This window comes from Lagopus leucura, unplaced genomic scaffold (assembly GCF_019238085.1).
Source record: "Lagopus leucura isolate 7727_CA_CO unplaced genomic scaffold, USGS_WTPT01 Super-Scaffold_100018, whole genome shotgun sequence".
Lineage (NCBI taxonomy): Eukaryota > Metazoa > Chordata > Aves > Galliformes > Phasianidae > Lagopus > Lagopus leucura.
The window spans coordinates 4,178,228-4,205,934 of record NW_024962272.1 but is presented as its reverse complement, the minus strand read 5'-3'; the positions used below and the strand labels follow the sequence as shown (position 1 = coordinate 4,205,934).

General features: G+C 35.5%; 1 protein-coding gene across 3 annotated transcripts in view; it reads left to right on the top strand.

Annotated features, from left to right (window-relative positions):
* ZDHHC21 (zinc finger DHHC-type palmitoyltransferase 21) overlaps nt 1-27,486 on the top strand; it is a 39,420-nt gene extending 11,934 nt beyond the window's left edge. For all 3 annotated transcript variants that reach the window (XM_042877425.1, XM_042877423.1, XM_042877424.1), the window contains 5 exons: nt 1,137-1,248; nt 2,856-2,994; nt 13,043-13,159; nt 26,711-26,754; nt 27,237-27,486. In XM_042877425.1, the coding sequence (XP_042733359.1) occupies nt 1,172-1,248; nt 2,856-2,994; nt 13,043-13,159; nt 26,711-26,754; nt 27,237-27,369 (510 nt within the window). In that variant the 5' untranslated portion in view covers nt 1,137-1,171 and the 3' untranslated portion in view covers nt 27,370-27,486. The remainder of the gene's footprint in view (nt 1-1,136; nt 1,249-2,855; nt 2,995-13,042; nt 13,160-26,710; nt 26,755-27,236) is intronic.
* Nucleotides 27,487-27,707: the final 221 nt, after the last annotated feature.

Sequence of the window (27,707 nt, the reverse complement as noted above, 5' to 3'; positions counted from 1 at the left end):
TTCTGAAGATGGAACGCTTAGGCTTGATTGCAGTAATGATGTTATGATTTGAGGTGCATCAAATCATATTTAACGTGAATCTAGTTTTTGGTCTTTCTAAAGTAATAACTAGGTTCCCTGATATTCTGTGGTTTGACGGGAAGATATATTTTGAATGGTATAAATTATATTCGAAAATGTAGTTGAACTGTGCTGTTTGCTACTTGATTGGGGTGTGACACCTTTGTGACACTGGATTTATGGGAACAGATTCTAAAACAGTTTCCATATGGCATTATTACTAGTTGAATGATCTTAGATATTGTGCTTCGGTACTTCTGATGTCTAAATGTTATTTGTCAGCAAGAAAGACAAGATAAGGGCTGCCAGCAGGTGGCTTAAAAAGTGCTAAATTCATCTTTGTTTTCTTTATGTAGTGAGAATGTTTTATCGTGCTAAATTTCTGAATGATCTGTAAAAACTTATTTTCTTTCCCTGGGATTTAAGAAACTTATGTGCATCAAAAAATTACTGTTTAAAATACTTAAGATTCTTAATCTTGCAGCCACTGCCTTTAAAGACAGAAAATACAGTATTTTTTTGAATTGAATTATTACAGTGTTAGTGCCATTTGTTTCCCAGGTGTAGATGAACTTTCTGAGTGCACCATTAAATTTCATGTTTTCAAAGGCTTCCTCTGATTTCAGTGACAGGATTTGGGAAAATAATAGGTAAGCTGACCAATAGTTGCTCCTATCAATTTCAGCTGGTTGGTATTTCTGGCGATCAGTTTAGTGCATCTCATGTGGGGCATAGAATGCTAGTGTGTATTCTTAAATAAAAGCCTATCTTACGTTTGTTTTAGCGTTTCATCTTGAGATTCATCTCTTCATCTCTTAAGATACTTTGAGATGGAAGATGCTTCAGAAGTGTTTATAGTGTGTTTTATTTTAGTTGGCTGTATTTGAACAGTATGAGTCCTCAAGGTTTTGGAATAGCAGAGAGAGTGCATGATGTTTCTGTTCAAAAAGCTGCTTATTGTACTCATCTCATAGTAAATTTGGTTTTCCTCCTCATGTCACTAGGATATGTGTTTATCATGAGTGTGCTGTACTGACTTCAGATCTTTCTAAGGCTGTCTTTACAATTTCCCCTAGAAAGAGAATTTTGGGAATTATGTAACAAATGCAATATGATGAGACCAAAGCGTTCACACCATTGTAGTCGTTGTGGACATTGTGTGAGGAGGATGGATCACCACTGTCCATGGTAAGACCAGGGCATTTATTCTAATGATCTTCTACTGTTACAGTTTATCTTTTTCAAAATTCGTGGTTAGATTATTGTGTATTTTTGCCCTTTCTTTCCCAGTAGTGCTGAATCATTCAGGCACTTAGTTCATGGTAAGAAGAGCTTAGGGTTTCCTTTTTGTGTACAAGTAAAACTAAGAAAAATTACTGTTGCAATGTAACATTTAATCATTGACAAATTGTTATATATCATACAATTTTCTGAAGTTTGTGTATTTTATTTTAAAAGTTGCAAGTTTTACTCCTTTAGTTACAGTGATGCCAGTGTAATCATATGTTGCATGTTTATTTGTTGCAATTTAGTTTCTTGTGCTGGGAAAATTTTTTTTTTGTAAGAAATTAAACTTAATATTTCTTGGATGGAAATAAAAATTACAATTTCAATACACAAATGAATGTTTTTTGTAATACTGAAAATATTTCATGGTTTTTATACCGTTTTTTATTTTTAGTTCACCTAATGTCTGTGCTGGTTAGAAAACTTTACTGCCATATAGCAAATCCCATTTGTCATGGTCTCTCTTATTTTTTAGTGAAATTGCTTCTTTCATTATTCTTGATTACTCATGGTCAGCCTGGCTAAGATTCTTTGTTTAAAGTAAGTCAGCCTGATTGTTGCTTAAAATGAAAGTAAGTTTTGCCATCAGTGGTTCTGTGGCATAATTTCCATCAAAGAAACAGACAAAATGAAAAAGATAGAATAGAGGTCAGGATCATTCTGTATTGATGTAGCCTTTTTCAAACTAGCCTATTATCTGTTTACAACTCAGACAATAGTGTCAGTGTAATGTGTTTGACATCATGTCTTAGTGTGGTGCTGTTGTCTGTGCCAGTGCTTGTGCTGGAGCTACTGTGCTTGTATGAAGTTATAATTTAACCCTAACCAAATTTTATGCATCAGTATAATAACTTCTGTAAAGGAAATGAAGCAAACTAGACCTAGATTTCAAAGGTTTGAATCTCTGAGTTAACATTTCTAGAGTCCTTGAGATTCTTTTGCTCCTTTACATCAGAAGAACTGCAGAAGGACTTTCTGAATGGGGATAACTGTTCTTCTTCTCCTGTGTCTTACATTTTTTTCTTAGTCATGTTTATTTGTCATTGGGGTACCCTGTGTTCAGATTTAATACAAATTTTTAATTGCATTTCTAGCTTTTGGACTACATCACTCACTACTGGTGGAATGTTATCAGTGGAGAACGCATACTAATGTGAAGTTTTGCAGATATTTTAATCTTGTTACCTGAGTATTTCTTGAAAATGTGAGTGTATCGTTGCTGTTTGAAGATGAAGGGAAGTGAGTTTTGTAATCTAAGCAGTAATTTCAGTAAGGCAGCTTAGATTTTAAGCAACCAAGTAGCCTCTTTACAGTAACTGCCATCTCTAACATGGAGGCAATTGCTTTGATTAAGGATGGAGTTATCGTGTATCGTAGTCCTTACATTTGACCCATAAATCATCTTAACTTTTCTTAGGCATAATTGGTAGTTCTGTAGCTTGACTAATTCATAAATAATGTTGACAAGCCTTTATATTTCAATCTGTGTATACTTTGTTTCTCTGCAGGATTAATAATTGTGTTGGTGAAGACAATCATTGGCTGTTTTTACAGCTGTGTTTCTACACTCAAATTCTTAGTTCCTATACGCTGCTACTTGATTTCTGCCATTACTACTACTTTTTGCCTCTGAAAAAAGATAACTGGGTAAGAATTTCTTTTCTCCCCAGGCTGAATTAATGGCTAGTAGCGTAATATTTTGATTACTAGACATCCCTTTTGGTTCTCTTATTAAGAGTGAAAAAAATACACGCACGTGTATATTGTGAAGTAAGCAAATTCATTATGGTAAGTAACAATATATTCTAAAACAGTTCATGATTTTGAAGCGTTAAAAACCTAACATTAGTTTTCTTAGAAATCTGGAAAAGGAGACAGCTAGATTCCTTTAGAAGTGATTAGAAGTGATTAGTGAATGCTTATATAAAGCAATGTAGCTACTACTGATATTTTCCTTTTTTTTTTTTGTTTTTTTTTTTTTAAAACTTTCTCTAAAGTAAATCAGAATGTTTTTTTTCTGTACAAAGTACCTACTGGAAAATTGTGATACTGCTAGAAGATTGAGAATGTATGATCATTCTGAAAGGTTAAAAGCACACATTGGTTTGGAAGCAGTATTTTGTCCTGTTTGGAAAACATCATGTGGACTAAAGGAAAACTAAATTTGATTTGTTTTACATGGATGGTGTGCTATTATTATATTTCAAAGTCTTGTCTTCAGCAGAATGCCTTTGGACACACACACAGGAAATTAAATTATACATTGAAATAGAGTGAAAAGATGTTCTACAGTTATGGAACTGAAGTTGTTAAGTGCTTGTATCTAGTGCTTATTTGTTTACTACCTGTAGCATTCAGAATATTCAAGAGGTTGGCCTGAAATTTGCTGAATGCTTGTAAGTGTTAGAATAGCAAAGCTGATACTCCTTACTTTGAGGGGAAAAAAAAAAGAAAAAGTTACGAGAGCTTTCTCATAAAAATTCATAAAAACCTCTCCCTAAAATGTGAAATAAGCTTTATCTTTGTCCTAAAATATGCAAGCACAAGCTGACAAAATAGAAAAACCTAGAAAAGAAGATACGTACAAAGATGCAGAAACCATTCCGAAGATTTGTAGCACACATTAAATTTTATTGAGGTTTTCTTGTAAGTGCTGTAGATTTTTTTTTATTCAGTGTTGATGTGACACCCCGTTGCTCTCTCTGCTGGTAATATTACACTTATTTTTGAAACGTGCTGTAGGCTAGCTCTACAATGTGAGTAAGGCAGGTCTCATTTTCTGTTTTGTTGAACATCTTAAGTTTCTTACCTTATTTTGTATCCTCAATGATGTAAAATAAGAGCGCTAAGCTTTCTGAAAAATACTGTTTCTGGAAGGGAATGATGGGACATCATTCTGAGATCATCATCATCATCCTGAGATCCTTCTTTACTCTCTTGTCGTTCTGCAGTGCTCCCAGAAAAGCATACATGAACATGATGTTTCAAAGGAGAGATAAAAGATGTGAAAAGAATGCATTTTTTGGATCATCCAGAATTCATAGAAATGTTAATGTGAAGTTCATAGATACCAGCTTCATATTATATCAAATTTACCAGAATTGAGGATTTTTGTACCTCACTAAAAAGAGGTCATCTTCATTTGCAAGATATTTTCTATTTTATTTTTTTAATCTACATGAATATTTCCTTTTAAATGAGTCAGAGGTCTCTAGTAACATGGGAATCAGAATTTGCTGGCTGCATGGATCATCTTTACATAGACAGTACCCTTTCATCTAAGGCAGACTACAGAGTAATGTCTAGAGGGTGTAGTACTGCTAAGGGTAGCAGCTAAGCCTTCACAGCAGCTTGCTCACGTAGTCCCAGTGACCTAGAGAAGAGAATTGTAAGGGTAAGAGTGTGAAAACTCACTGACTGAAAGACTGTTTAATAGGCAAAGCAAGAGTTGTCTGTGCAAGCAAAGCACAAGAACTCTTTCATCCCATTGACAAATAGATGTTCAGACAGATATTTAGCCATTTCCAGGAAAGCAAGGCTCCAACAGTTGCTGAGGTCACTTCGGAAGACAAACACCATCACTCCAAATATCCCTCCCTCTTTCTTGTTTCCTCTAGCTTTTACTATTGAGCATCATGTCACATGGTACATGATACCCCTTTGATCAGTTGAGGTCAGATGTCCTGGCTGTATCCTATCTTTTCATAAGCTCCTACACTAACTGCTGGAATGGGCATCATGAAGAATGCAAAAGGCCTTGACTCTGTAAGCACTGCTCAGCAACAGATAGAAAATATCAGTGTTATCAGTACTGTTTTGGCTGCAGATTCAAAACATTGCACTGTATGAGCAGCAATGAAGAAAACTAAGCCTGCCGTACCCCAAACCAGTATGCTTGTCTGTGTTAAATCAAAGAATGCTCACATTTTTGTCGTTCTTTCCAGTCTGTTGTCTGTTAATGGGCTTTTTATGTTCACCTTGCTATAAAAGCATGATTTGAAGGAGCCATTTCAATTTTTTTTTAGCTACAGTTAAGATAATAAGGATGCAAAATTCCAGTATTTCTTTATTAGTGATAAAAAGTCTGTCATCTGTGTAAAATTCTAGGTAGATGTGTTGTATTTTCAGATTTTGGAATCTTAATATTTTTGAGAGGTGATCAAATGTAAATGCCTTTGCTTTTAATTTCAATAGCTTTGTAAGCTGCTTTGTATTTAGTAAAATAAGCTAACTTATCACATCTCAGGACAAGATGAATCATAAACTGCCTCTTGTCTTCCCATGCACAGAATTTTCTGGTTCCAAGTGCAGACAGCTTGTAATGACTTAGATGTGAATACTGGAATGGGCATTGCAGTGTTACTGTAAAGACTGTTTTTTTTCTTTGTATGGCATATACAGTACTTCTCTAATAGTAAAAAAAATCCCTTTTTATTGAGAGAGTATCCTGAATGTTACAACTTTTAAGCAATTTCACTGTCTTTAGATCATGAGCCCAAGTTCTGTCAGCATTATTTTTTAAAAGTAGTTTGGAAGGGAACCAAATTCCTTACTTGGAGGTGGTGTATGCAAGAGAGGAAACAGAAGATCATATTTGCTTCAGTCCATTTACAGCCTGTGCGTGCTAATAATAGTAAATGGTTTTAGAAATGAATGCATGTTGAAGTTTGTTCTTAAAATTAGGCAGATTTCAAATCTTTTAGAGACAAATATAGTTTTAATATATTATATACTGTATATCTATATATTACATAGTATATAGTAACCTAAATAATGAATCTGGTTCCTATGTTATTGACTGCCTAGACTTAGAGTCATGGGGCAAAAAACCCACACCACAGTGGTTTTGTTTTGTTTCAGTTTTGTTGTTTTTGGCTCATGCATGTATGGACACTTCATATGACGCTCTTGCTTTTGAAAAATGGGATCTGTGTTACTGTGTATCACATACAAATATAGTAGAAAAATTTGGTAGACAAAGCAGGTCTGATCTTTTCAGATCTTTGTTAAGACTGATATTACTCTTAATATTAATCAGCTTTCTTAGTTTTTCACATGGAGAACTGGGGGCACTCCCTGAAATTTAGAAAACGAAGAATTATTTGCTGGGGAGTCTAGTCAGTATTTCTGCCTGGAATATGACACCAGAGCCCCACTGGGCTCATTATTCCAAGTGCAGCTAAGGTTGTTTTGTCATAAAATTTTAAGCCACAGAATTGTTTGTCCGAATTGTGTTTTTTTTTTATATCAGATGAACAGTGTGAAAATTTGGTTATAAGTAGGCTTTTAGTCAGTTGTCTTGCAAAGTTCTTTCAGTTTTCAGATATTAATTAAGCTTGAAGCACTACAGTGTTTTAGAGACTGCAGTATATTCCACCTTTCGTGGTCATACTGTTTGTTGTAGAAATTTTGGCTTTGTCCGAGAGCTTGCATTTTTCTAAGCTGACAGGCTAGTTTGTTTAGCACCGATTCAAAAACCTGGATATTTTTTTCCACACAGCCATCTGGAATTAGCCTTCCTGCTCATTAAAAACACTTGTGATTTTTTTTTTTTGGCTGTGTGCCTTCCTCTCTCTTAATTTTTATTTTTTAAATATTAAATAGAACAAAATACAGATGCTGTGGAATTAAAACCACTTTTAATAATTTGTGGTATAATCATTTTATCATAGTACTGATTAATTCATGAGTAAAATATTATCAGTGTTTGCTTGCTGGCATTTATTCCCAGGTGAAAATAATGCATTTTGAACTTTAAAGGCAAAGAGAAACATGGACATTTTAAATTAAAAAAAAAAAAAAAATGTAAGGTAAAGGTGATAGCTTTAAAGCTAATAGAGGAAGCTGTTTCAACAGAAAGAAAATGGTTTATCTTCAGGTTTTACATCGTATTCTTGGATCTTTTAATTGGTGTACTGTCAGAAGGATAGCTTGTGGTTATTGCTTCTATTTGTCCAGCAGGAGGAGTGCAATTACTACTGGAAACAAAGGAAATAATTAAAACGTCTGTGGAGGATCCTAGCAGAAAACACTGTGGTCCAAATAAGACTGCTTATGAGTTCTTTGGCTTTGATGATCAAAAATATTTGATTTTTGGAAGCTCAGTCTAAAGAGTTGTGTCTTCATTAAAATTCTGAAGGTTGGGGAATCTCTATTCCTTAGATTGTATTCAGTGTTGCAGATTGTGAAATAAGATTAATGAAAGATGTTAGGAAATACTTGTTAAAACTTGTGAGAATATTATTTACAGAAAAAATTATTTGAATAGTATTTATGCATTAATATTAAATGAAATCTGGAAATAGGAATCATTCTATTCTTTAGTCTTGAGACACTAAAGGAGACATTTTTCCTTGGGGTTATGAAATGACCTACAGGACGTGTGAGTTTTTTTTATGTGTTAAAAACAAATTAGCCTCCTTGGTTCTCTGCAAAAGCAAAACAAAGAACAGCATAGCCTCCTATATAGTTATAGGGACAGTATATGAATTCTTAATAAAGTTAAGAAAATAAATACATTGTCTGCATTGAGAAAAAAAAAAAAAGACTGAGAGGATAAAACTTTTTAAAAACTTGATCTGTTGGTAATGTTATTTTTATGCTAAGGTTGTTTTCCCTTTTAAACTCTTTTCTACGTCTAAAGTAATTTTAGAATTATCACTGGATTGAGCTCTGTGTAGACAATTAATTTTATAGTTGGAGTTCTTTTTGCATTTTAGTTTATTTTTTGTGTGAGTGAATTTTCTCTCCTCCAAAACCTGTATTCTGTGAGTTTTTTTCTGCTTTTTCTTTTTTTTTTTTTTTTTTTTTTTTCAAAAAAAAAAACTCTGGGTTTTTTTTTTTTTTTTTTCTTTTTTTTTTTTTTTTTTTTTTTTTCCCTAACATAGCAGCCTGGCTTTCTTCTGTATTCTGCACTGTTTTTGTGATATGTAGATTGATAGACTGACTTTATCAGCAGACTGAGACAAAAATGCCAGACATTTGAAACTGAGAGTAAATATGCAGATCATCGTGCATGGAGCTTATTCTGTGTTCCTTTCCTAGGAGAAACATGGAATGTTACTGTATTTTGTAAGCAATTAATATACTATGTAGCATGTTTTCCTAAAGAAGCAGAATTGAATGAGTATTACTTTTTAAATGCAAATTTATGAAGGTTGATGGTTGTTTTCACTTTGTCTGTTCTGGAAAAGATACTGTAGTCCTGGATTACTTCTGCTGGAAGCTGTGTCCTCTGTACTAAGTGTGCTGTTCTTAAAATAGTAAACCCTGGGGAATAATAGCAATAATGGTTGTATCATTTATAATGACCTTGGGCTGTACTCACCAGTTTTGACCTTTTTCTTATATGTAAGGATGAACTCGTAACAGTCTTAGTGGTCAACATTAGTATGTGTTACAGGGATCATCCATGACAGCTGATGCTTAGAAATGAAGACATGGTGTATGCTCTGCCATAGGGTAGAGACAAGAGAAAGTCTTGTGTGACTCTGTGTCATGGAGATTTGTGGAAAGTGTTGGCATTACTTTTTGAGATAAAGGTGTTATATCTTATAGCTTGCAATACAGCCCTCACTTTCTTATTCTGTGCCAAATTTCTGTTCCACACGTTTCTATCCATGCCTTTTTGCAAGTAATTCCCAGTCTTTCTGGTTTGTACCAGAAGGTACAGGTAGAAGAAGTGGCTAATGGCAGCTTAAAAGCCTCATTTAACAGGCAAAAAAATATGTTGGGGAAGCGTGAAAGGGACACAGCATATCTGAGCTACATAGGAAGGAAAAGTGTGGCAACAAGCCATTTGTACTGATAATTAGCCAGAACAGTCAGACTGTGATGTTAACCAAAAAAAAAGAGAAGGGGGCTGGCTACCTAAAGCGCTGCTTTTATTGTTAAATCAGTGTATATTACATCTGTGGTAAGACCACTGATGTCAGCCGGGCCACATGTGGAAAAAAGCTGCTAGGAGACAAAATTCTACTGCTAAGAGAGAAAGTTTGTATATTGATGATTAGTTTATGTATGAGTGTGTAGTTCTTGCTCTGAATGCAGTTTGTGTGATTTTGGAGACAGAGGCAAGCTATGTTAGTATGGTTAGTACATTGAGATGAGTGAGTCCCTAAATTATGTTTGAACAAGAGGACATTTGGCAAGAGGGATCAATTACTTATTGTCTAGTCTCAGGGCTGGTTTATGGTACCTTTCTGTGGTTTTCTTACAAGGAATTTTTTTTTTTTATCAGTCACAGAATCACAGAATTGTAGGGGTTGGAAGGGACCTCCAGAGATCATCGAGTCCAACCCCCCTGCCAAAGCAGGTTCCCTACACCAGGTTGCACAGGTAGGCATCCAGGCAGGTCTTGAACATCTCCAGAGAAGGAGACTCCACCACCTCCCTGGGCAGCCTGTTCCAGTGCTCCGTCACCTCACTGTAAAGAAGTTCTTGCGCATATTTGTGCAGAACTTCCTATGCTGCAGTTTCCAGCCGTTTCCCCTTGTCCTGTCTCCACTCACCACTGAAAAGAGTCCGGCCTCGCCATTCTGCCCCCCACACTTTAGATATTTATAGACCTGGATCAGGTTTCCTCTCAGTCATCTTTTCTCAAGGCTGAACAGACCCAGTTCACTCAGCCTTTCCTCATAGCAGAGATGCTCCAGGCCCTTCACCATCTTCGTGGCCCTCCGCTGGACTCTTTCCAAGAGATCCCTGTCTTTTTTGTACTGGGGAGCCCAGAACTGGACGCCGTACTCCAGATGAGGTCTTACCAGGGCAGAGTAGAGGGGGAGGATCACCTCCTTTGACCTGCTGGCCACGCTCTTTTTAATGCACCCCAGTAAGCCATTGGCCTTTTTGGCCACAAGGGCACACTGCTGGCTCATGGCCAACCTGTCGTCCACCAGGACACCCAGGTCCCTGACCCCAGTCCTGAGAAAGAGTAATAAAAATAGACTGAGATGAACTCACATATAAAGCAGCAACATCCTAAATGTATGATTATTATAAAGGAAAGACATGGAGCTCTTGGAGCGGGTGCAGAGGAGGGTCACTAAGATGATCAGAGGGTTGGAGCACCTCTCCTGCGAAGAAAGGTTGAGGGAACTGGGCTTGTTTAGTTTGCAGAAGAGAAGGCTCCAGGGAGACCTCACTGTGTTCTTCCAGTACTTGAAGGGAGCTTATAAACAGTAGGGGGGACAGCTGTTTTCAAGGGTGGATAGTGATAGGACAAGCAGGAATTGTCTTAAACTGTCATGGGTGAGGTTTAGGTTAGATATCAGGAGGATGTTTCACACAGAGGGTGGTGAAGCACTGGAGCAGGTTGCCCAAGGAGGTTATGGATGCCCCATCCCTGGAGGCATTCAAGGCCAGGCTGGATGTGGCTCTGGGCAGCCTGGTCTGGTGGTTGGCCACCCTGCACATAGCAGGGGGTTGAAACTAGATGATCATTGTGGTTCTTTTCAACCCAGGCCATTCTATGATTCTATGATTATCGTTGCTGCAATTTAAATGAATTCCTTTCAAAATGTTTCTTGCTTTCATGGAATGACGCATTTCTGTATCACAGTAAAATTGTAAAAGTAGCTCTATTTCTGCAAATGATTTGGGTTTCTGCAGAAAAATACTGTCTTGTTTCTGCAGATTGCTAGGTGACAGCTCAGTAGTGACTTCTAGTTCATCACTGCATCAGAGACTTTGATTCCCCTAGGGACGTACAATGGCTGGGGAAAAAATACTTAAGATGTCACCTCTTCTCATTAGTAATTCAGCAGCTTAGCTTCTTTTGCTGTAGACACTTTCATGTTTTAGGGAGGAAGAAGAGGTAGAATAGGAGTTCCTGGTCTTCACTAAAAGAGAATTAAATTTTCTTTTGCTATATCAAGCCTGGTAATACTGACTTGAGAGAGAGACTTTCTTGTCTTATCATGAGTTCAAAGGGAAAACATAAACTGTGTTCCTTGTTACTTACAGTAAGATTTTATTTGGTATTGGATGATTTTAAAAATGTATTTACTGTTTTCTTCTGAAGACTGTGTTCAAGAAAGGAGTTTGTCCATCAAACTCTTGGGAGGTTGTACTGCTTTTATTAATGGGAATATGTAATGCTAGATCCAGAGTGTGACTTCACTGCTGGCAGTCTTCTTTTACATCTTAGTGTTTTCTGTTAAGATAAGGATAAATGCATAGAAACATTTCAGATCAACAAAACACTGTATCTATGAAGATATGAAGATATTTTAAATATCTTCTAGAACTATCTTAGTGTCTTACCTTGTTTTTCTTTAAATGTTGGTGTAGGTAGTTAAAGGGGAAACTGAAATTATCATGGCTGATTTTGAGATAGTGTAATTTTGAATTAACTGGTTGACTGAATAAAAAAAACAGTTAAATAGAATGAAAGTGAATATGTTCCCTATATCTGTAAGAAAAGCTAGTCTTAACAAGAGCTGGCTTACCAGTTTAGAAAAAGAGAGTGCGTTTTGATTTTTAGTTTTTGATTTAGCTGTTTAGTTAGTGATTTCTAGTTCTTCCAGTTATTATTTACTTTAGTCGCCGCTATAAACTTCTTCCCGGCTTTATATTTTGAAACTTAGTGGAAATAAGGGTAAAATCCTATGCCTTTTAAAATTGTGTGCGCGTGTTCTCAATTAAACCCCAGTGTTCCTGAATTTGAGTTCTTCTTCCTTGACTCCAAGTGGTTGAGTGTACAGAATAAAAGTTCAAAAGCAGTAGGAATCTTTTTTTTTTCATTCACTTCACTTTTATGTTCTGGTTGTAATTTATAGTTTACTTGAGAGGTTTTAATAGTTTGCTGCTGTGATCTGGCTTTTCTGAGTGGAAGAACAGATGTGTACATTCAAAAGACAGCCTTGAGAGCATAATCGTGACTTAAAACTAAGAGAATGGCTGTGCTAATTCATTATCAAAGGATAAGATGGGGTGTGAACTTGCAGTACATCTACAGTAACTGCAATGTACAAATGTTTTCTTGTGGTAAAAATAAGATGCTTTATCCTTTGAAAAAAAAAGCTTTAAAACTCTCTTGTGATTTTCATATTTTCTACTGGCTAAAATCAGACTTTCTAGAGCAGGTGGTACAGTAAATTCATATCCTCTGCTCTGAGACAGCTTTTTTTGTGCACCAATATCCAATGTGATAAGCTATCACTAGGGGCTGAGTAAAGATAAGTTGATGTGGAATAATAGGTGGCATTACAGTTAGGCCAAGGAAATTGAGATACTTTGATTTTTTAGATACTGTCTTTAAGCTAGGAATGCTACTATTTTTATGATAAAGAGATGGTGCTAAAATGAAATTTGTTGTGGCTGTGAGACAATAAGTTCTATGCATTAAACTATTTAACATAATGGCTTTGTTATATTTTAAAGCTCGTGTATAACAGTCTGACGCTGATGAAGGTAGAAAAATGAGGAACAACTCATCTGAGCTTAATATATTCCCTCAATTTAAATACCTGAATTTTTAGCAGAATAGTGAAAAAACTGTTTATGCACATAAATGATTGTTTTATAATTTTAACATACAAATAAATCAATGATTTGCCACATAACTCAAAATCCGGTGTTTTCTTCTAGCTGTAAATCATCTAGAATGGTTCTTATCTAGTATGTGCAATCAGTTCAAAGATTTAAATTAACTTTTAAGTTCTAAAGTCTCTCTCTCCTTTTTGTCTTGTTCTAGGACGTTTTTGTATTTAGACATGAACTTGCTCTTCTAAGAATATCTGCCTTCATGGGTATAATAATATTAGGCGGAATAAGTGGACTCTTTTACACTCAGCTAATTGGTATTTTCACTGTAAGTATCTAATCCCTTAATTTTAAAAATACGTATTCATTTTATTTTTGATAAAATTAATAAAAACAGAAAAGCATGTTGTATTTTAAGGATAGAGAAATCCTCTCACTATTTCCACTTATTCGTTATGTGATTTATCAAAAGTCTGTTTTCAAGGAAATCTTAAGAAGCCTTCTCTCAAACTGGTGTCTGATAATTCACCTATCAAAGCAATTTCCTGACTTGTGTTGATAAAATAAAACCTTACATTGTTATGGATTGATAAAGCGTACAAAGTACTTACTTTGCTATATTTTGATATTTGTTTTTAATTTTAAACTTTTATATGCCATGGTCTCAGTCTTTGTGACAGTGAGGCCTGCTGATAAATCGTACATTTTGAGAACATATACTTTTTCTTAAGTATGTTAATAAACAAGCTTTCATATCTTCTCAGTTACTAAATTGTAGAATGAGATTGTATTATATTAATTGTTACAGTACAAATTCAAATTCTATACTTAAATGTAGAAACAAGAGTAACCCAGAAAACCACTTCTACATGGAAATGTTTCACACTTAAATTAATTTAGTAATTTAATAAATGTTTGTGAGACAAAAACACTAGTTCCTTCTTTACATTAGAAATTAATCACTGCTAGTGAATGCTGTAGAACTGCATTAAGAATACATAGAAATGTTTAGAGCACTCCAGTGTTGAACTGGAGTAAGCCTCTACATATCTAAAAGAATTGTGATCTGGTTTGCCAGACATTTTTTAGACATAATGAAGTACAAGATAACTGCATCTTTGTGACTACAGCTGATTGAGATCTACCTGAGAATTAATTCTGGCATTACCAGGGCTTGTGTGTTAACCCACCAGATGCATAATGGAAAACCTTCTAATTGTAATGTGTAATTCCTTTGTGTGGAATAAAGGAAACAATATCGTAAATTTTGAAATCTTTTAGATAAAAATAATATTGTTTTCATTGTGTTTTCTTTCTTTTTCTTTCTCTAAGTTACTGCCTTTGATCCTTCAGTGACTGTTGCAAAACAATATGCCGTCTAGCAATCTTCCAGCATTCTGAACTCTCAGCTCTAGCTGTTTACTTTTTGCGCCTGTTTGTGGTGTGCCTGATTTCTCTGTTCCAGGGTCTGGCTGATAAGTCAACTCTGTTTAAATGCCTGCTTTAATCTTTTATGTCTGTGTAGAGTTAGAGTTTAGAGTTTTGCCTTGTTAGGTATCTAGCTAAAGTGGTGCAGACATCTGGATTCTACTCCTTCTCCCACTGGTAGAGGAAGACAAGAAGCCTTAATGTTCATATGCTGAATTGTGCATGTCTTTTGAGACTGTTTAATGGTTATATGAGAAGAAACAAAAAAACATGCTTTCAGTACTACTCCAGAAATGATGCAGGAGAGAACAAAACAAAACCTACATGTATATGGCAGTATAATTCTGCCTGTTGCTGCCAGAAGCAAAATTAAATTTTTGCACTGACTGTCAGTGTCCACCTATACTGTTAATATACATGAAAGAAAAACTGAGTGAAACCAATTGTCAGACATACCTGAAACTTGGAACATTTGTATTTTGGCGCAAAATACCTACTGTACTGCCCCTGTGATGCACATGAACTCTTAGTATGTTCTTTCACCAGTCTGACCCCTTATGCAATTAGACTGCCACCAGCCTACAAAATAATATTGGAAAGCTGCATTCTTTGTGCCAGTTCTGTAACACACTGTGTTGTACATCCCATTGCACCTATTGAGCTGGCTACTGCCCTGAAATAGGTAGGAGCTGAAAATAATGTTTTCAAGACCAACCTCATTTTCTGTTGATTGTCGAGCTCCAGCATGCCTAGATAATTTCTTTTGTCATATTTGACAAACAAACTCACTACAGAATTGCACATATAGATATACAGTCTCTAAGAGTCAGACAGCAGAAGGTACAGGTCTGAAGTAGGGCCTGTTACTGCACTCTGCCTGAAGTAGAACTTCTATGCCTGCCTTTTATGCACAGTGTTTTAGATCTGGGATTACTGAGAAGTATAAATCTGTAATTGGGATCTCTGTTCACACCATGTGACTACTGTTGCATTGATTCATTGAATATAGGCTAGAAGGATCTTCTGAAGGTTAAACCCTATGCAGCAGGACCAGCTGCATAGAAAGGTTTATTCAGTGATAGTCTCCTCAGTCAAATATATCCAAATACAGAAGCAACACAGTCTCCCTGTTTAACCCGTTTCAGTGTTTCAGTCCTGCTAGTCAAATTTCAAACAAAAAAAACCCCAAATCTGTTGTTGAGGTTGTGCTTAGACTGTAACTTGTGTCAGAAAACCTAACTGTACAGTGTTGTAGTGTGGGGATTTGCTTTCTCCATAAGCAGTTCCCAAAAGTTTTGGGTAGCCAGTGAAAAAGGCAGGTGAGAGGGCAGCGGCTGAGTAGTTTCAGGGCTCCCCAAAGGCACTTGTTATGGTTTGAATAGGGAAACAAAGAAAATGGATGTGTCCACCCACAGTGCTGAGTGCAATGTAGATGCATTTATGTCCTGTAGAAAAAAAATAAAATACGGTCGCTTAGAAATAGTAGTAATATGCTTACCGTGTTGGAGTTCAGCACTAAGCATTCCGGCATGAATAGAGCAAACTTTGTCTGAAGTGAAATATATTTAAAATGATGAATTCATGATGAATTCATTGTAAGGTACAGATAAAAATTTACCACAGTTTAGACAATTAGAGACTAGTAGTGCAGGCTTGAGGTTATTTTAAAAGAAACGTATGCATAGGCGTGCACAGTTACTTTAATTGCTCTGATTCTTGAGATCATGCACTTGCTGAAACAGCACAGATATCTTCAAGTGGGATGGAAGAGAGCATGAGCCTCTGTTTAGATGAGCTAAGTAAGTTCAAGTTTGTTGGGTTTTATCTTTGTTATTTACCTGCATTTCAAATTCTGCCAAAATTGGATTTTGAAAGGTAAAAATGAAGATTTATCTAAATTTGACTCTTAGCATAGCAAAACTTTTTGGTTCTCCATAAAATGAGCTTGCATTGTATAACTTTTTAGACACCAAGCCAATAGTTTATATTTCCTGTCTCTAACAAAAAGCAATAGAAGCACCTAAGGCTTACTGTCAGTCTCACAGAAGCAGCGTGCTGTATGAAACCATAGTTTTCTTCCTTCTTTAGTGTCATCAGTAGTAAAGTGCTAGTACCTGAAATGACACCTTCTGGCTTCTGTATGCATGGATGGTTTCCACAGTGATGACTGCTCAAATATAAGTGATTGGAATGTAGCTCAGTTATGAAGCAAGATAGGTACTCTCTGGTTCAGATCACTCTGGTGCTTGTGCTGATTGTTCATGCTTATAGAAGTAAAATTGCTAGTTTATCTTTTTTTGCTACAGCAGCAGGACAGGTAAAGTTGAATATATGGAATGCATTTGCATGTTGTTCCATTTTTATACGTCACTTTTCTGAGCAGAATTCCTCTTTACGGTAATTGAGCTATTATTGCTCAATAAGCCATATGATTTGAGAAATGTTGGCGTTTTCTCTCCTTGGGGCTTTCTTTTTCTGAAGTCAGAAATGTCTAACTTGTGACGGAGAGAGCATACCCAAGACACTCAGATATGCTTGAAACAGTGAAATAGCTAAAAATAGCAAAACATATTATGAAATGCAGGTAAGGTATTCTGCCTTGTGTGCTGACACTTGCTAAATTCCAGTGTTGCTCTGCAGTTGTCTGATCTATGTCACCGTGCAAGTCTTCTTGGTTAAAACAGCAGATACTTTATGTAAGAGTTCCTGAACTAAGAAAAAAGGGAGTGTTATCTTCTGTTCTTCTTTAACAAGTGTGTTCAGTGGGTACCTGCTGTAGGGAACCTGCTTTGGCAGGGGGGTTGGACTCGATGATCTCTGGAGGTCCCTTCCAACCCCTACAATTCTGTGATTCTGTGATAGATGCTTGGATAAAGTCTTGTCTCTGATAAAAATAAAGCCATTGTAACTTGCGTATGTATGGCTCTTGTGCAAAGTGATTACCAGACCAAGTTACCTAATATGCATTAATCTTTTTGAGAATGTATTCCACTTTTCTTACTGTGATATTACTGCTGGAGTATCTTGAGCACGCTGCTATTAATATCTCATCTGAGGGTTCAGGCAGTCAAAGAGCAGGGGAGGTGACTTCCCACAATGAGAGTAGAGCAGCTGGTTGGCAAAAACTGTCCTTAGAAGAACTTTTGACATGAATTATTCTCATGAACTGGGGAGCAGCTGAGGTGGCCACTTTATATGAGATTAGTGCTTTCTCCCTAGAAACTAGCATATGTGTAACACTCTTGTAGCAGGAAGGGCACGTGGCTCTTGTCATTCTCCTGCAGTTCTTTCCCAAAGCTCTGTTTGCCTTTACTCTTCGGATCTCCATGAATTTTAGCACTTTTTCCTTTTTTGCATAACTTGGAGATAAAAATAGCTAAATTATGTCTAATTTAGAAATCTCTGAAACAAGGAAAAAAACTCAGATTGTAATTCAGGGGATACTCTTCTTAAATTCTCAGCATAACAGTTAGTCTTATTAATAGCCATTTTTGTGCTTCTGAAGAGCTAGGTGGTAGAAATCAGTTTCACCCAAGAAATAAGATCATGTAGTATTGACAGCCTGCTTGTTTTCTGTGCATTACAGTAGCTTTTTCAGTCCTCTATTCCCTGTCATTGTTTGTCCTGCAAATTTAAGTTTTGTTCTTCTTAACAGGAGATGAGTCAGTATTTGTAGATTTCTGGGCAGCAAATGCAAGTTTAGAATAGTACAGTAAGTTTTAAAAACAAAAAATTGCTCTCCTGCTGTGAGTAATTATCATTGGTACCACTTAGTTCAGATGGCTTCTAGCTGGGACTCTCCTGTGAGCAATTATTTCTCAATCACTGCAAGAAGAAGTTAACAAGATAGCTCTAGTACAGGTGCTTCCAAACTACTTCATCAAGGCAAAGAGATGTTTAATATATTTGTTATTTGTTGGTTTGTTTTAAAATATAAAAATAGTATTTATATATAAATTAATGTTTTGCTTGAGACAGTTTATTGAAAGTTTTCTACAAAAACATCCAAAATATGCTGTCTTGAGTAACTACTGCTTATGCTAGTTAATGGCATTTTACTGCAGTGACAAATGCAGTGTTTGTTTAGGAAGAATATTTTGCACTGAACTTAAGAGCAAATCTTGAAGAGCAGATGTTACTTCATTTTATTTCCATTTACCTTCTTTTTTTCTGTAATTAACCTTATATCACATAAGAAAATTTGATTAGAAGTTAAATAGTGTCCAGAAGCTTGTTTCCTTTTTGAGGACACATTTTCTTCACATTTTTTCTTAAGTAATTCACTCTTTTGTTATTTTTTATACACAACAGCTGTTTGTTTTCCTTGAAAAGTGTATATAAACCAAATTTGTTCGTATGAAAAGACATAAATTCACCAAGAGGAAATAAAAAAGTCTTCTGATCAGCTATAGATTGCTTCAAATTTATGATTACAAGAGGTAAAGAGCTGTAATCTAGTCTTCTTTAAAAAGGTGAAATTGCCAGGTTACTTCAGTATGTATTTGTAGAAGACCAACCCTGGCATTTACACTTGTCTGTTTTGCTCATAGAATCACAGAATCGTGTTCTTGTTCTGCTTACAGAAATCAGTATTTTTTATTTTATTTTTTCAGAGTTTCAACAGTTAAAAGGAAATAAAACACAGATTTTATGAAATTTAATTTAAATGAAATAAAACACTTAAAAACACAGGTTTTTGACTGATATGGTAAGATTCTGACATGTCAGTTATATTTGATTCACAAGATATTACTGTAGTTCCATACTATACATACTATGGCGTGGCATTTAAATAATGATTTATCTGATCATCTTGATGTGTTGCAAAACAACTCCTTTTTAAACATTTCTGCTTTGTATCCAGTGAGGTTTTTAAATTGCACCAGACAGTGCTAAATATATTCAATTTTCTGGCCTGTTGTAATGTGTGTGGTACCTTTTGCATGTGTGAGGCCTGGGTTCTTCTCAAGATCTGCGCTGTTTTTTGTTTTGTTGGCTGCCACCTGTCTACAGCAATCAGACAGTTCTCTCTTTCTCTTCCTCTGTACAAAAGGAAAATCCCATCTTCCCATGGATGGTGGAAGGTAACAGGATAATCAGTTCAGCAGTGATCCTCTGATGTCATTGTGGGAGCCCTGTAAAAGCGGATTATCTGTGACCCAGATAAAATAATTAGAAATTACTCGGACACTTACAAATAACGGATCTACTAATCTCATTTCCAAAGTTAAAAAAGGTCTGTCTCTCCACATAACACTACCAGATGTTTCAGTTAAACAGCATCCTTTGCAGAGACTAATCTGAACCCTAATTTTAAAGGATTACCTTTGGTTGTTTTTTATTTTAAACAGTTAGTGTTTTCATTTTTCCATATGTTCAAACAAACCCTATGAACTTATATACATTTTCTTTATTTTTCCGTGACGGTCTATCAAATAGGATTTTCTGTGATTTTAAGTCAGTATAGCAGGTATGCACTTTTCTTTAAAATTATTTAGTAAGTAACTTGTTTTTCTGGGGCAAAACTATGTAATGGATGGACTTCTATAAATTTAATAGATACCACATGTTCTTTATGTAAGGGAGCATATGTATTATCATAACCTAAGTGGACAGTGACTTTATTAATTTAATTAATGCTGCCAGGGTTTCCTGTTAATTGATGGTTTGAATGGTGCAGCGTGATATACCAGTATCCTGGAGCCTCAATGCTATGTGGATGTGGTAGAGAAATTTCCCTTCGCTTGCCTTGAGGAGGATGGGAAGGAAAACAGTTTGACAGCTGGTGTTCAGCAGTCTGTCTGGTGTACAATATGATGCCTATCCACATAAATTTGTCTCTTTGGAAGCATGTTTAAGTGTTGATATTTGTATCTTGTTGTTGCATTGTTTCTCCTTTTTACCTTCAAGTAGCAAATGTGTTTCAGTGGTATATCTCAACATGGACATCCTAAACTTACTAACCCATAACAATTAAACATCTTACTGTGACTGATACAGTAAGAATGTGTTGAGGAACATTGTTCATTTTAATCAGGGTTTCATTTGTTTTCTAAAGAGAAGAAAACAGCTTTCATTTTAAGGAAGTAAGATAAGTGGAAGTTGCACAAATTAATTTTTTGATGATTTGATTTTTATCCTAAAGAAATATTTTCAAGCACTTAATTCCTTTAGAAGTATCATTTCATGTAATAACATAATATAAAATGAAATACAAACAATAAAAAAAAACAGGAGAAAAATAAATACAATTCTGTGTAGAATCAGCATCAGACAAAACTTTACCAGAGATACAATACAAGATAATGCAACGTAGATGAATTTATTCTAGGAACAAAATCAAATAGATGGTAAATTCTTTCCATATTTTACAGTGTTGATTCATTACTGTTTAGTATATGGCAAGCACGAGTTTTCTAGTTGTGCTAAAATGCTTTTTTTCTTAAGAAGTATCTCATAGTTAAAAATATTTGTAATCGTATCTTTAATCAGATAATCTATTAAACTGTTTTGATTAGTGAAATAATAAGAGCTTTTTTTTTTTTTTTTTTTTTTTTTTTTTTCCCCCCCTAAAGATGGCAGAAAAGTAATCAGAGAACTATTAATCCTCATAATTAAGTTTAGCACAGAAGAAATTGGGGTTTAAAGGGGAAATCAGGATTCCTAGGCGAGCATATACTTTGCCCGGTTATAATAAACTGTGAAATACGAATTGTGGAGAAAAAACAGACTGCATTTATGTATAAACCCAATTAATAATTTCAAATCAGAGACATAATGGAAAATAAGTTCACGTGAACCCTGCCAGCCTGTATCTACTCCATTCTTTTTATCCATTCTCCTTTTCCTGTCTCCACCTTTAATCTGCTGATACATAAATCTCCTATTAGAAGACTACATAAAGTCCAATAAATTAATTGGTCAGGAATTAATTGGTCTTGGTCTTTGAATGAGATTTTGTTAACTGTTTAAATTGAATCTCTAACTTATTTTTCTCAACCAGATAAGGAATTAGATTAATTTGTAAAGAAATATATCCTGCCAGTCTAGAAGTCTACATACTTTCCATTAAAACAAAACTTTGATTTCCTTTAAAAAGCTCTCTCATAAGCTATTTAAAGTATCAAAATAAATTCAAGTGTAAAACATCCAAAGTGGCAGAAGATCTCGTTTGTTTTAAATCATGGCAGGTTTTTAGGTAAATTGAGAATACTTTTATTGAGAACCATCATTTTCATTAGTTTTAAGGAAATGCAGTACTTTGAAAGTTTAGTCAAAGATATTTCATATTTTGCAAAGAAGCAAGAAGAATACCACACCAATGATATCCTCTTCGCTGCCCAGGGAAGAAGTCCTGATATAACTCAGTAATTTTTCTAAATAATAAGAGAAGTACCTTGGAACAGCTTTAAATAAGTAACTATAATAACAATGTATGCCTGTTCTCAGAGCCAAATACCGGGTTGTCAAATTTAGACATGAGACAATTAAAATGACTTGTGTGTGAGGACAGCCAGTGGCTAGCCTTGCAAAGCATTTTTTCCTTAATATTTTTTTCTTTTATTGCTATGTATGAAGAAATATAATGTGCATGTTTTGTCATGTGTTTGGGGGTCAAGCAGGAACCTGCACCTAACACACCATGGATTTGAAATACAATGAGGAAATCTATTTTTTTCCATCTTATTTGCAAGTGCAAAGATGCAAATTTGTTGTCATGTTTTCTTTCACTGAATTATTTAATAACTGACATGAATAAGAAGTTTTACAAACACAATGCATCAGAGACTAGAACTGTGTAGGAATATTCCTTACACATATACCATAGCCTTTTTTTTTTTTTTTTTTTTTTTTTCTTCTTTTTGCATGCTGTTCTCTGATTTAAGAATTTTAAAACATAGAGAACTCAACTGGTAATTTTCAAACTGAACCTAACTGATACTGATAAAACTAATTGTATTTTCTTATGTAAGAATTCGAGATTAAGAAAACTATGCTAAAAGGTAGCCATATATAAAATGAAAATGTAATTAATGCCAACATGGGAAATTTATGAAATGCTCAATGTTCTTTTTGTGTGATGCTCAGTGTTTAGTATTCTTCAACTGTGTGGAACTGCCATTTCCATACAAACAAGAGAAGATAGATAGAAGGAATGAAAAGTTGATGGATTATTCAGATGCAGTGGTACTTCCATGAGAAAGCAATGGTTGCAAGTCCAGGAAGACTTGCAAATTTTTGTTTGTTTTCCCTCTATGTAATCATACTTTCAAGCTAATTTTTATCTTCTAAATGTTTGAAATTAATCAATTAAGAAAGTAGGACTTACTGTTTGTCTTCTTCTAGTACGAGTATTAAATAAAACTGCATTGATTACACATCACTTTAAGCAAGTACAGGAGTAAAACTAAACCAAAGGTTGTGGCTACATGACTTGGGGTTAGTTCTGTGAGTTACGAATTACTGCTTCTCCTTTGGAAAACATGAACCACTTAGATGAAAATATTTCTTCCATGTGCTTGCTCCATCATAAATTAGTTCATGATGAATCTCATTCTATAGCTCAATTTGTAAAATGGTGCATGGGATCTTTCTTGAAATCTCTATTTTGAGGCAGTTGGTTATACTTATTAAAAATATAGATGTGAAATATTTCTGTTTCTTTGTAGGTAGCACAGGTGCATTCATTTGCAAATTAATCTTAAATCCACAGAATTCTCTCAGTACTCCTATCATTCCTAACAGTATTAGCTGTTGCAGTAGCTTACTTAGAGCAGGCAAGCTGCTCAGCTCGTAGTAAGTCCTTAACGCAAAAAAAACAAAACAAAACAAACAACCCACCAAGCCAGAAACAAAAAACTGCAATAAGAAAGCAACCCAACGTTTTATCTCCTCGGCAGAATCTGAGCACTTTTCCCTTTGTCTCTTTTTAAAGTTATACGCTGTTAACGATTTCTGTGTTTATTTCCTCGAATTTCTTTTGCCTTTCTCACTAAGTTATTTTTTTTTTCTCCTTTTATACACTTACTGGTGGGTGTGTATCTGAATAGCCAGGTGTTTCCAATCGCTTTGGGGTCCACATGACCCACTGTGTAAAACTGATTGTTTCCTGATCAGTCAATTTTGACTTAAAGTCAGCGTTTTTCTTGAAGATAGAGGTTACTGGGTCTCAATAGGTCTAACAAGGTGGTTCATACCATGTGATGTTAAACTTCTGTGTGAGTACCAACTCCCTAGAACACTTAAACATCAGTGTTGGCTATGAGTCTGGAAAAAAAAAAAAAAAAGAAAACCCAAAAAATTCTTAGAAGTGTTCTATTAATAGTAATCCAAGCTGATAGTATATGCAGACAGACAAAGCTTCTTAGGCTGAATGCAGTAATGCCGATGTTGTAATAAAGCCCTTGTATGTGAGGTGATACTCTGGTTGAAAGCCATTCATGAGATACATTAATGAACAGGATACATTCAGAAGAAGAATGGTTATTCTGGTCCTTCTTTTCTTTTCTGAAAGAAGAATATATCTCCCTTTCCTTCCTCTTCCATCTCCAGAGGGGCTGCTGAGTTTCCTGGGGTGCTGTGAAGTTTCACTTTCATGTGAAAAGGTAAATTGGTTCACTGTCAAATTAAAATACATTTCAAATGAGCCCAGCTGTTTGGCAGTGGTGTTGGGAGAGGGAAGCAGGGGGGGAATTTGGGTAAGTTAGTCTCCAGCAGTTGTTAAGTAGCTAAACTTCAAAGAGAGATGTTTCCTCCTGTTCCCTCAAGCACTAGCTCACAGCTTTTAAAATGTGTCTATAAAGATATTTTTTTTTTAATAAATTCTGAGAAGGTGTCCCAGAAACAAAAGTTTGGCTGCTTAGTCCAGTTCTTTTACTGTAAAGCAAAAGGATGATGAAGTATATTCTAGAACTTTAATGCAAGAAGAAGGAAAGAAAGGAGTATTTTCTTGGACTTCCTATCCAAATAAAATACTTAGTATGTTTGAAAGATTTGGAAGTTTGACAGTCTTTCGGCAGGTCCCATTGTAGTGCTTTCTGCACATGGCAGAGGTTTGTTTTTTTGACACAAGCACACACTGAGGAGCATCCTTCAGGTCTCAGTGCCATGATGACAACTAAAGAGAAATACAACTCTTCCCCCCACTCCATCTCCAAACAGGGAATTACTCTAAAAATCTCAAATACGATGTTTTAGGTAGCTTTACAAACACATTAATGAACAGACCATGTGGAGAAACAGTAAGAAGCTGTGCTTAATGTATTAGTTTGTTACCGAGTATCTGTCCAAAGCTGTTTTAAGATTCCTTATGTGTAATGGTAATGTAAATCCTTGATAGCTGGAAATCAGTTATAGTCTGGACTAGCGTAGCACTGTTCTAAAATGTTAGTTAGCAGTTACTGCTTTCAAACATACCAGTAGTATTTTGTACCATCAGACAGACAGCTTGAGGTGACGAGAAGATAATTCCCAGGGATATTTTTGCAGTTATGGAAGGGGCATGTCATGAAACCACTGTTATAACCTGATTGATGTTCTGTGGAGGTAATATCTGTGTTTATTTATTCAGCTGTGTGTGATTTTCATTGATCAGAAAAGAACAAGACAAAACACTAGGACAAGGAAACAGAATATTCTCTGGCTGTGCAGCCCAGTCCTGCCATAATGGGGAAAATGGCAAATGTCTTCTAATGCTTTCTTGCTGCTACCTGTGGAAGGTGAGGGGAGGGATGGCAAGCTAATATGCTCGACAGGCCTATAAGGTTTGTGGGAATTGGGATACAAACCATTATTGACAATTTGCTGTCTCTATGCTGGTCCTCTCTGTCACTCTTGAGCAGTTGTTCAAATCCGCCTAATGATGGGTCCAGAATGGATTTATATAATCTCCTCTGGGTATGCCTTTTCTAGAGAAACAGGGAGGAAAATTTTCTTCCTGGTGGGTTAGAGTAAGAATAGGCAACTTCTCTCCTTTGCAGTAGTGAATGTAGAGTTCGTCAGGTAGGCCAGAGGGCAGAACTTAAATTTGTGCCGTGTAGCAGTAAAGGGATCCTCTTCCAAAACTGATCATGGTCAGGAAGAAGATTCAGAAGATGGAAGTTTGACTAGGGGAATTGAGGACACCTATGTTCAGTGAAGTAGGGATGCAAGTGCCTTTGTTACATCCCAGTAACATTTTACCAGTGCCCTTCAAATGTCTGTGAAAGGTGGTAGCAGAATCCCAGCAGCGCCTGTACTGAACTCGATGCAGCGGATGGCAAGAACAGCCAAGGAGCACAGTTTTATTGCTAGGTGGTGTTTCCAGCTGACTTAATGAAGTCACAGCCTAATTAAGCCACATCCTTTGCATCTCTGAATGGCTGGGATAATGAAGGCAAGCTCTGTTTCATTCAGATGCTGGTGTAATCTGACAGGTGCATTATGTACATGCCTAGAGAGTGAAAATTGAAGGGAAATATCAAGCTGCCATAACAAGAAGATGGAATGATGAAAAATATTTAAATTGTTGTATTTTGGATTTGATTAATGATTTTGGGACATAATGAGCTGTGGCAGTGCTTGGAAACACTAATACTGCTGGAGTTGAAGTGATATTCATCTACAAAGCAAGCTTTTCATTAAATACATAGTGTGGAAGTGAGAGAAAAGCACTATTGTTCGTAGTTTTAGAAGTTTTATTTGGAAATGATCTAAGCTTAAATTGATCTACTGGTTACAAAACCTAGTGAATTATTAAGTTAATTATGATCAGGAAAGCATGATTTTGTTTACTCTTAGCAGAAGTGGCATCTTCATTCTGGATATTGTTTATTTTTTTATGAGTTTTAAAATAATCATATTTACTTTTAATATGTATCTCTAGAAACTGAAATGATTGGTATATTCTTAGCAGCTGTTTGCATTATGATATTTGTTAAGATCAGTATTGCAACATTTTTTACTAGTTCCTGCTTTTCAAAGTACTACTTCTGTTAATGGTTCAATTTTATTAAGATACAAATATATTTAGTTCCTGTGATTATCTCAGTGGACTACTCCAAGTCTAGAATGAGTGCTTACGAAAAATATGGCAAGAGTTTACTTTGTGCACACTACTTATAAGCGTCTTGTGAATTAATTGTAATATCTGAATTTATTTGAACTTTAATAATGCTGTAGTTTTTGTTAATATTCTGTGGTGTGTGCTATCACAGTAAAACTACACGGTATAATGTTACATCGTGTTCATCATATTTGTAAAAATCACTTGACAAACTGAATAAATTTGTGCGTATAATCTTACAGCTTTTTACAACTAACATGGAATATGAGTAATATGTGACCTACTGGACCAAAGTCAAAGCATCATATGCTTAGAATTGTTCCCTGCTTTATTTCCTTTCACAATGGCATGTTAATATATAGGAGTATAAAGAAATAGTTATTCAGTCTGTTTTCTTTTCTTCAACAGGACACAACAAGCATAGAAAAAATGTCGAACTGTTGTGAAGATGTGTAAGTGCTGTAAACTTTCTATATTTATTTGCTGAAGCAGTAGCTGCTTGTTTAATTGTGTGAGAGAGGCGAGGAACTAAAGGCACTGTTTAAATTGTTTTGTATGTTAGTGTACCCAGTGATTCCTATCTCTTGCAGTAGCTCTCTAATCCTGTAATAATTGGTTTTATACAAAGCAGACGCACGTTATTCTTTTTCTTTTCTTACTAATAGATGAATGAAATTGCATTTTCTTACAAAAATAAGGATGAAAAACCACTTGCTTGACGTACATTCAATTGATTCTGAGGTTCTCTGCTTCAAAAAATTACCTTTAGCTGATTTGATGACATAGATAATTTCTGTTTTCTGAAGCTGAGTTTCAGCTGCATGCAACAGTGAAAAAACTCCATTAATAGATCCCTAGCCAACATGTTTTGTTTTAGCTGACTGAAGTGCACCATGGGAGTGCTGTCTTTCACTAATAATGCTGTCTTCTGTAGATCGAGGCCCCGAAAGCCATGGCAGCAGACCTTCTCAGAAGTTTTTGGCACTCGCTGGAAGATCCTGTGGTTTATTCCTTTCAGACAGAGGCAACCACTGCGAGTTCCCTACCACTTTGCCAATCACGTCTAAACAGATGGATGGTGGGCACAGATGGGTCCTCCATGCTGGAAGTGTGTTACAGGTTTTATGATGATAGGACTATGACAGTCTTCAACTCAATTAAAAACCCACCAATTGTAGACATCACAGTGTGTCCCAAGCTTTATTTTAATTGTGGTCTTGATTCTGGTCTGAAATTAATACATTTTGTATGTTTACATTTAGATATATTCACTTTCAAATTAGCTTTCCAAAAAGATTTCATTTGTCTTTGAAGTTAGTAGTAAAAACAAAAAACCAAATGACTGGAATGCAGTCTTACACTATTTGTTTGATAATAATGACTCTCTTTTCTTTTTTTTCCTCTG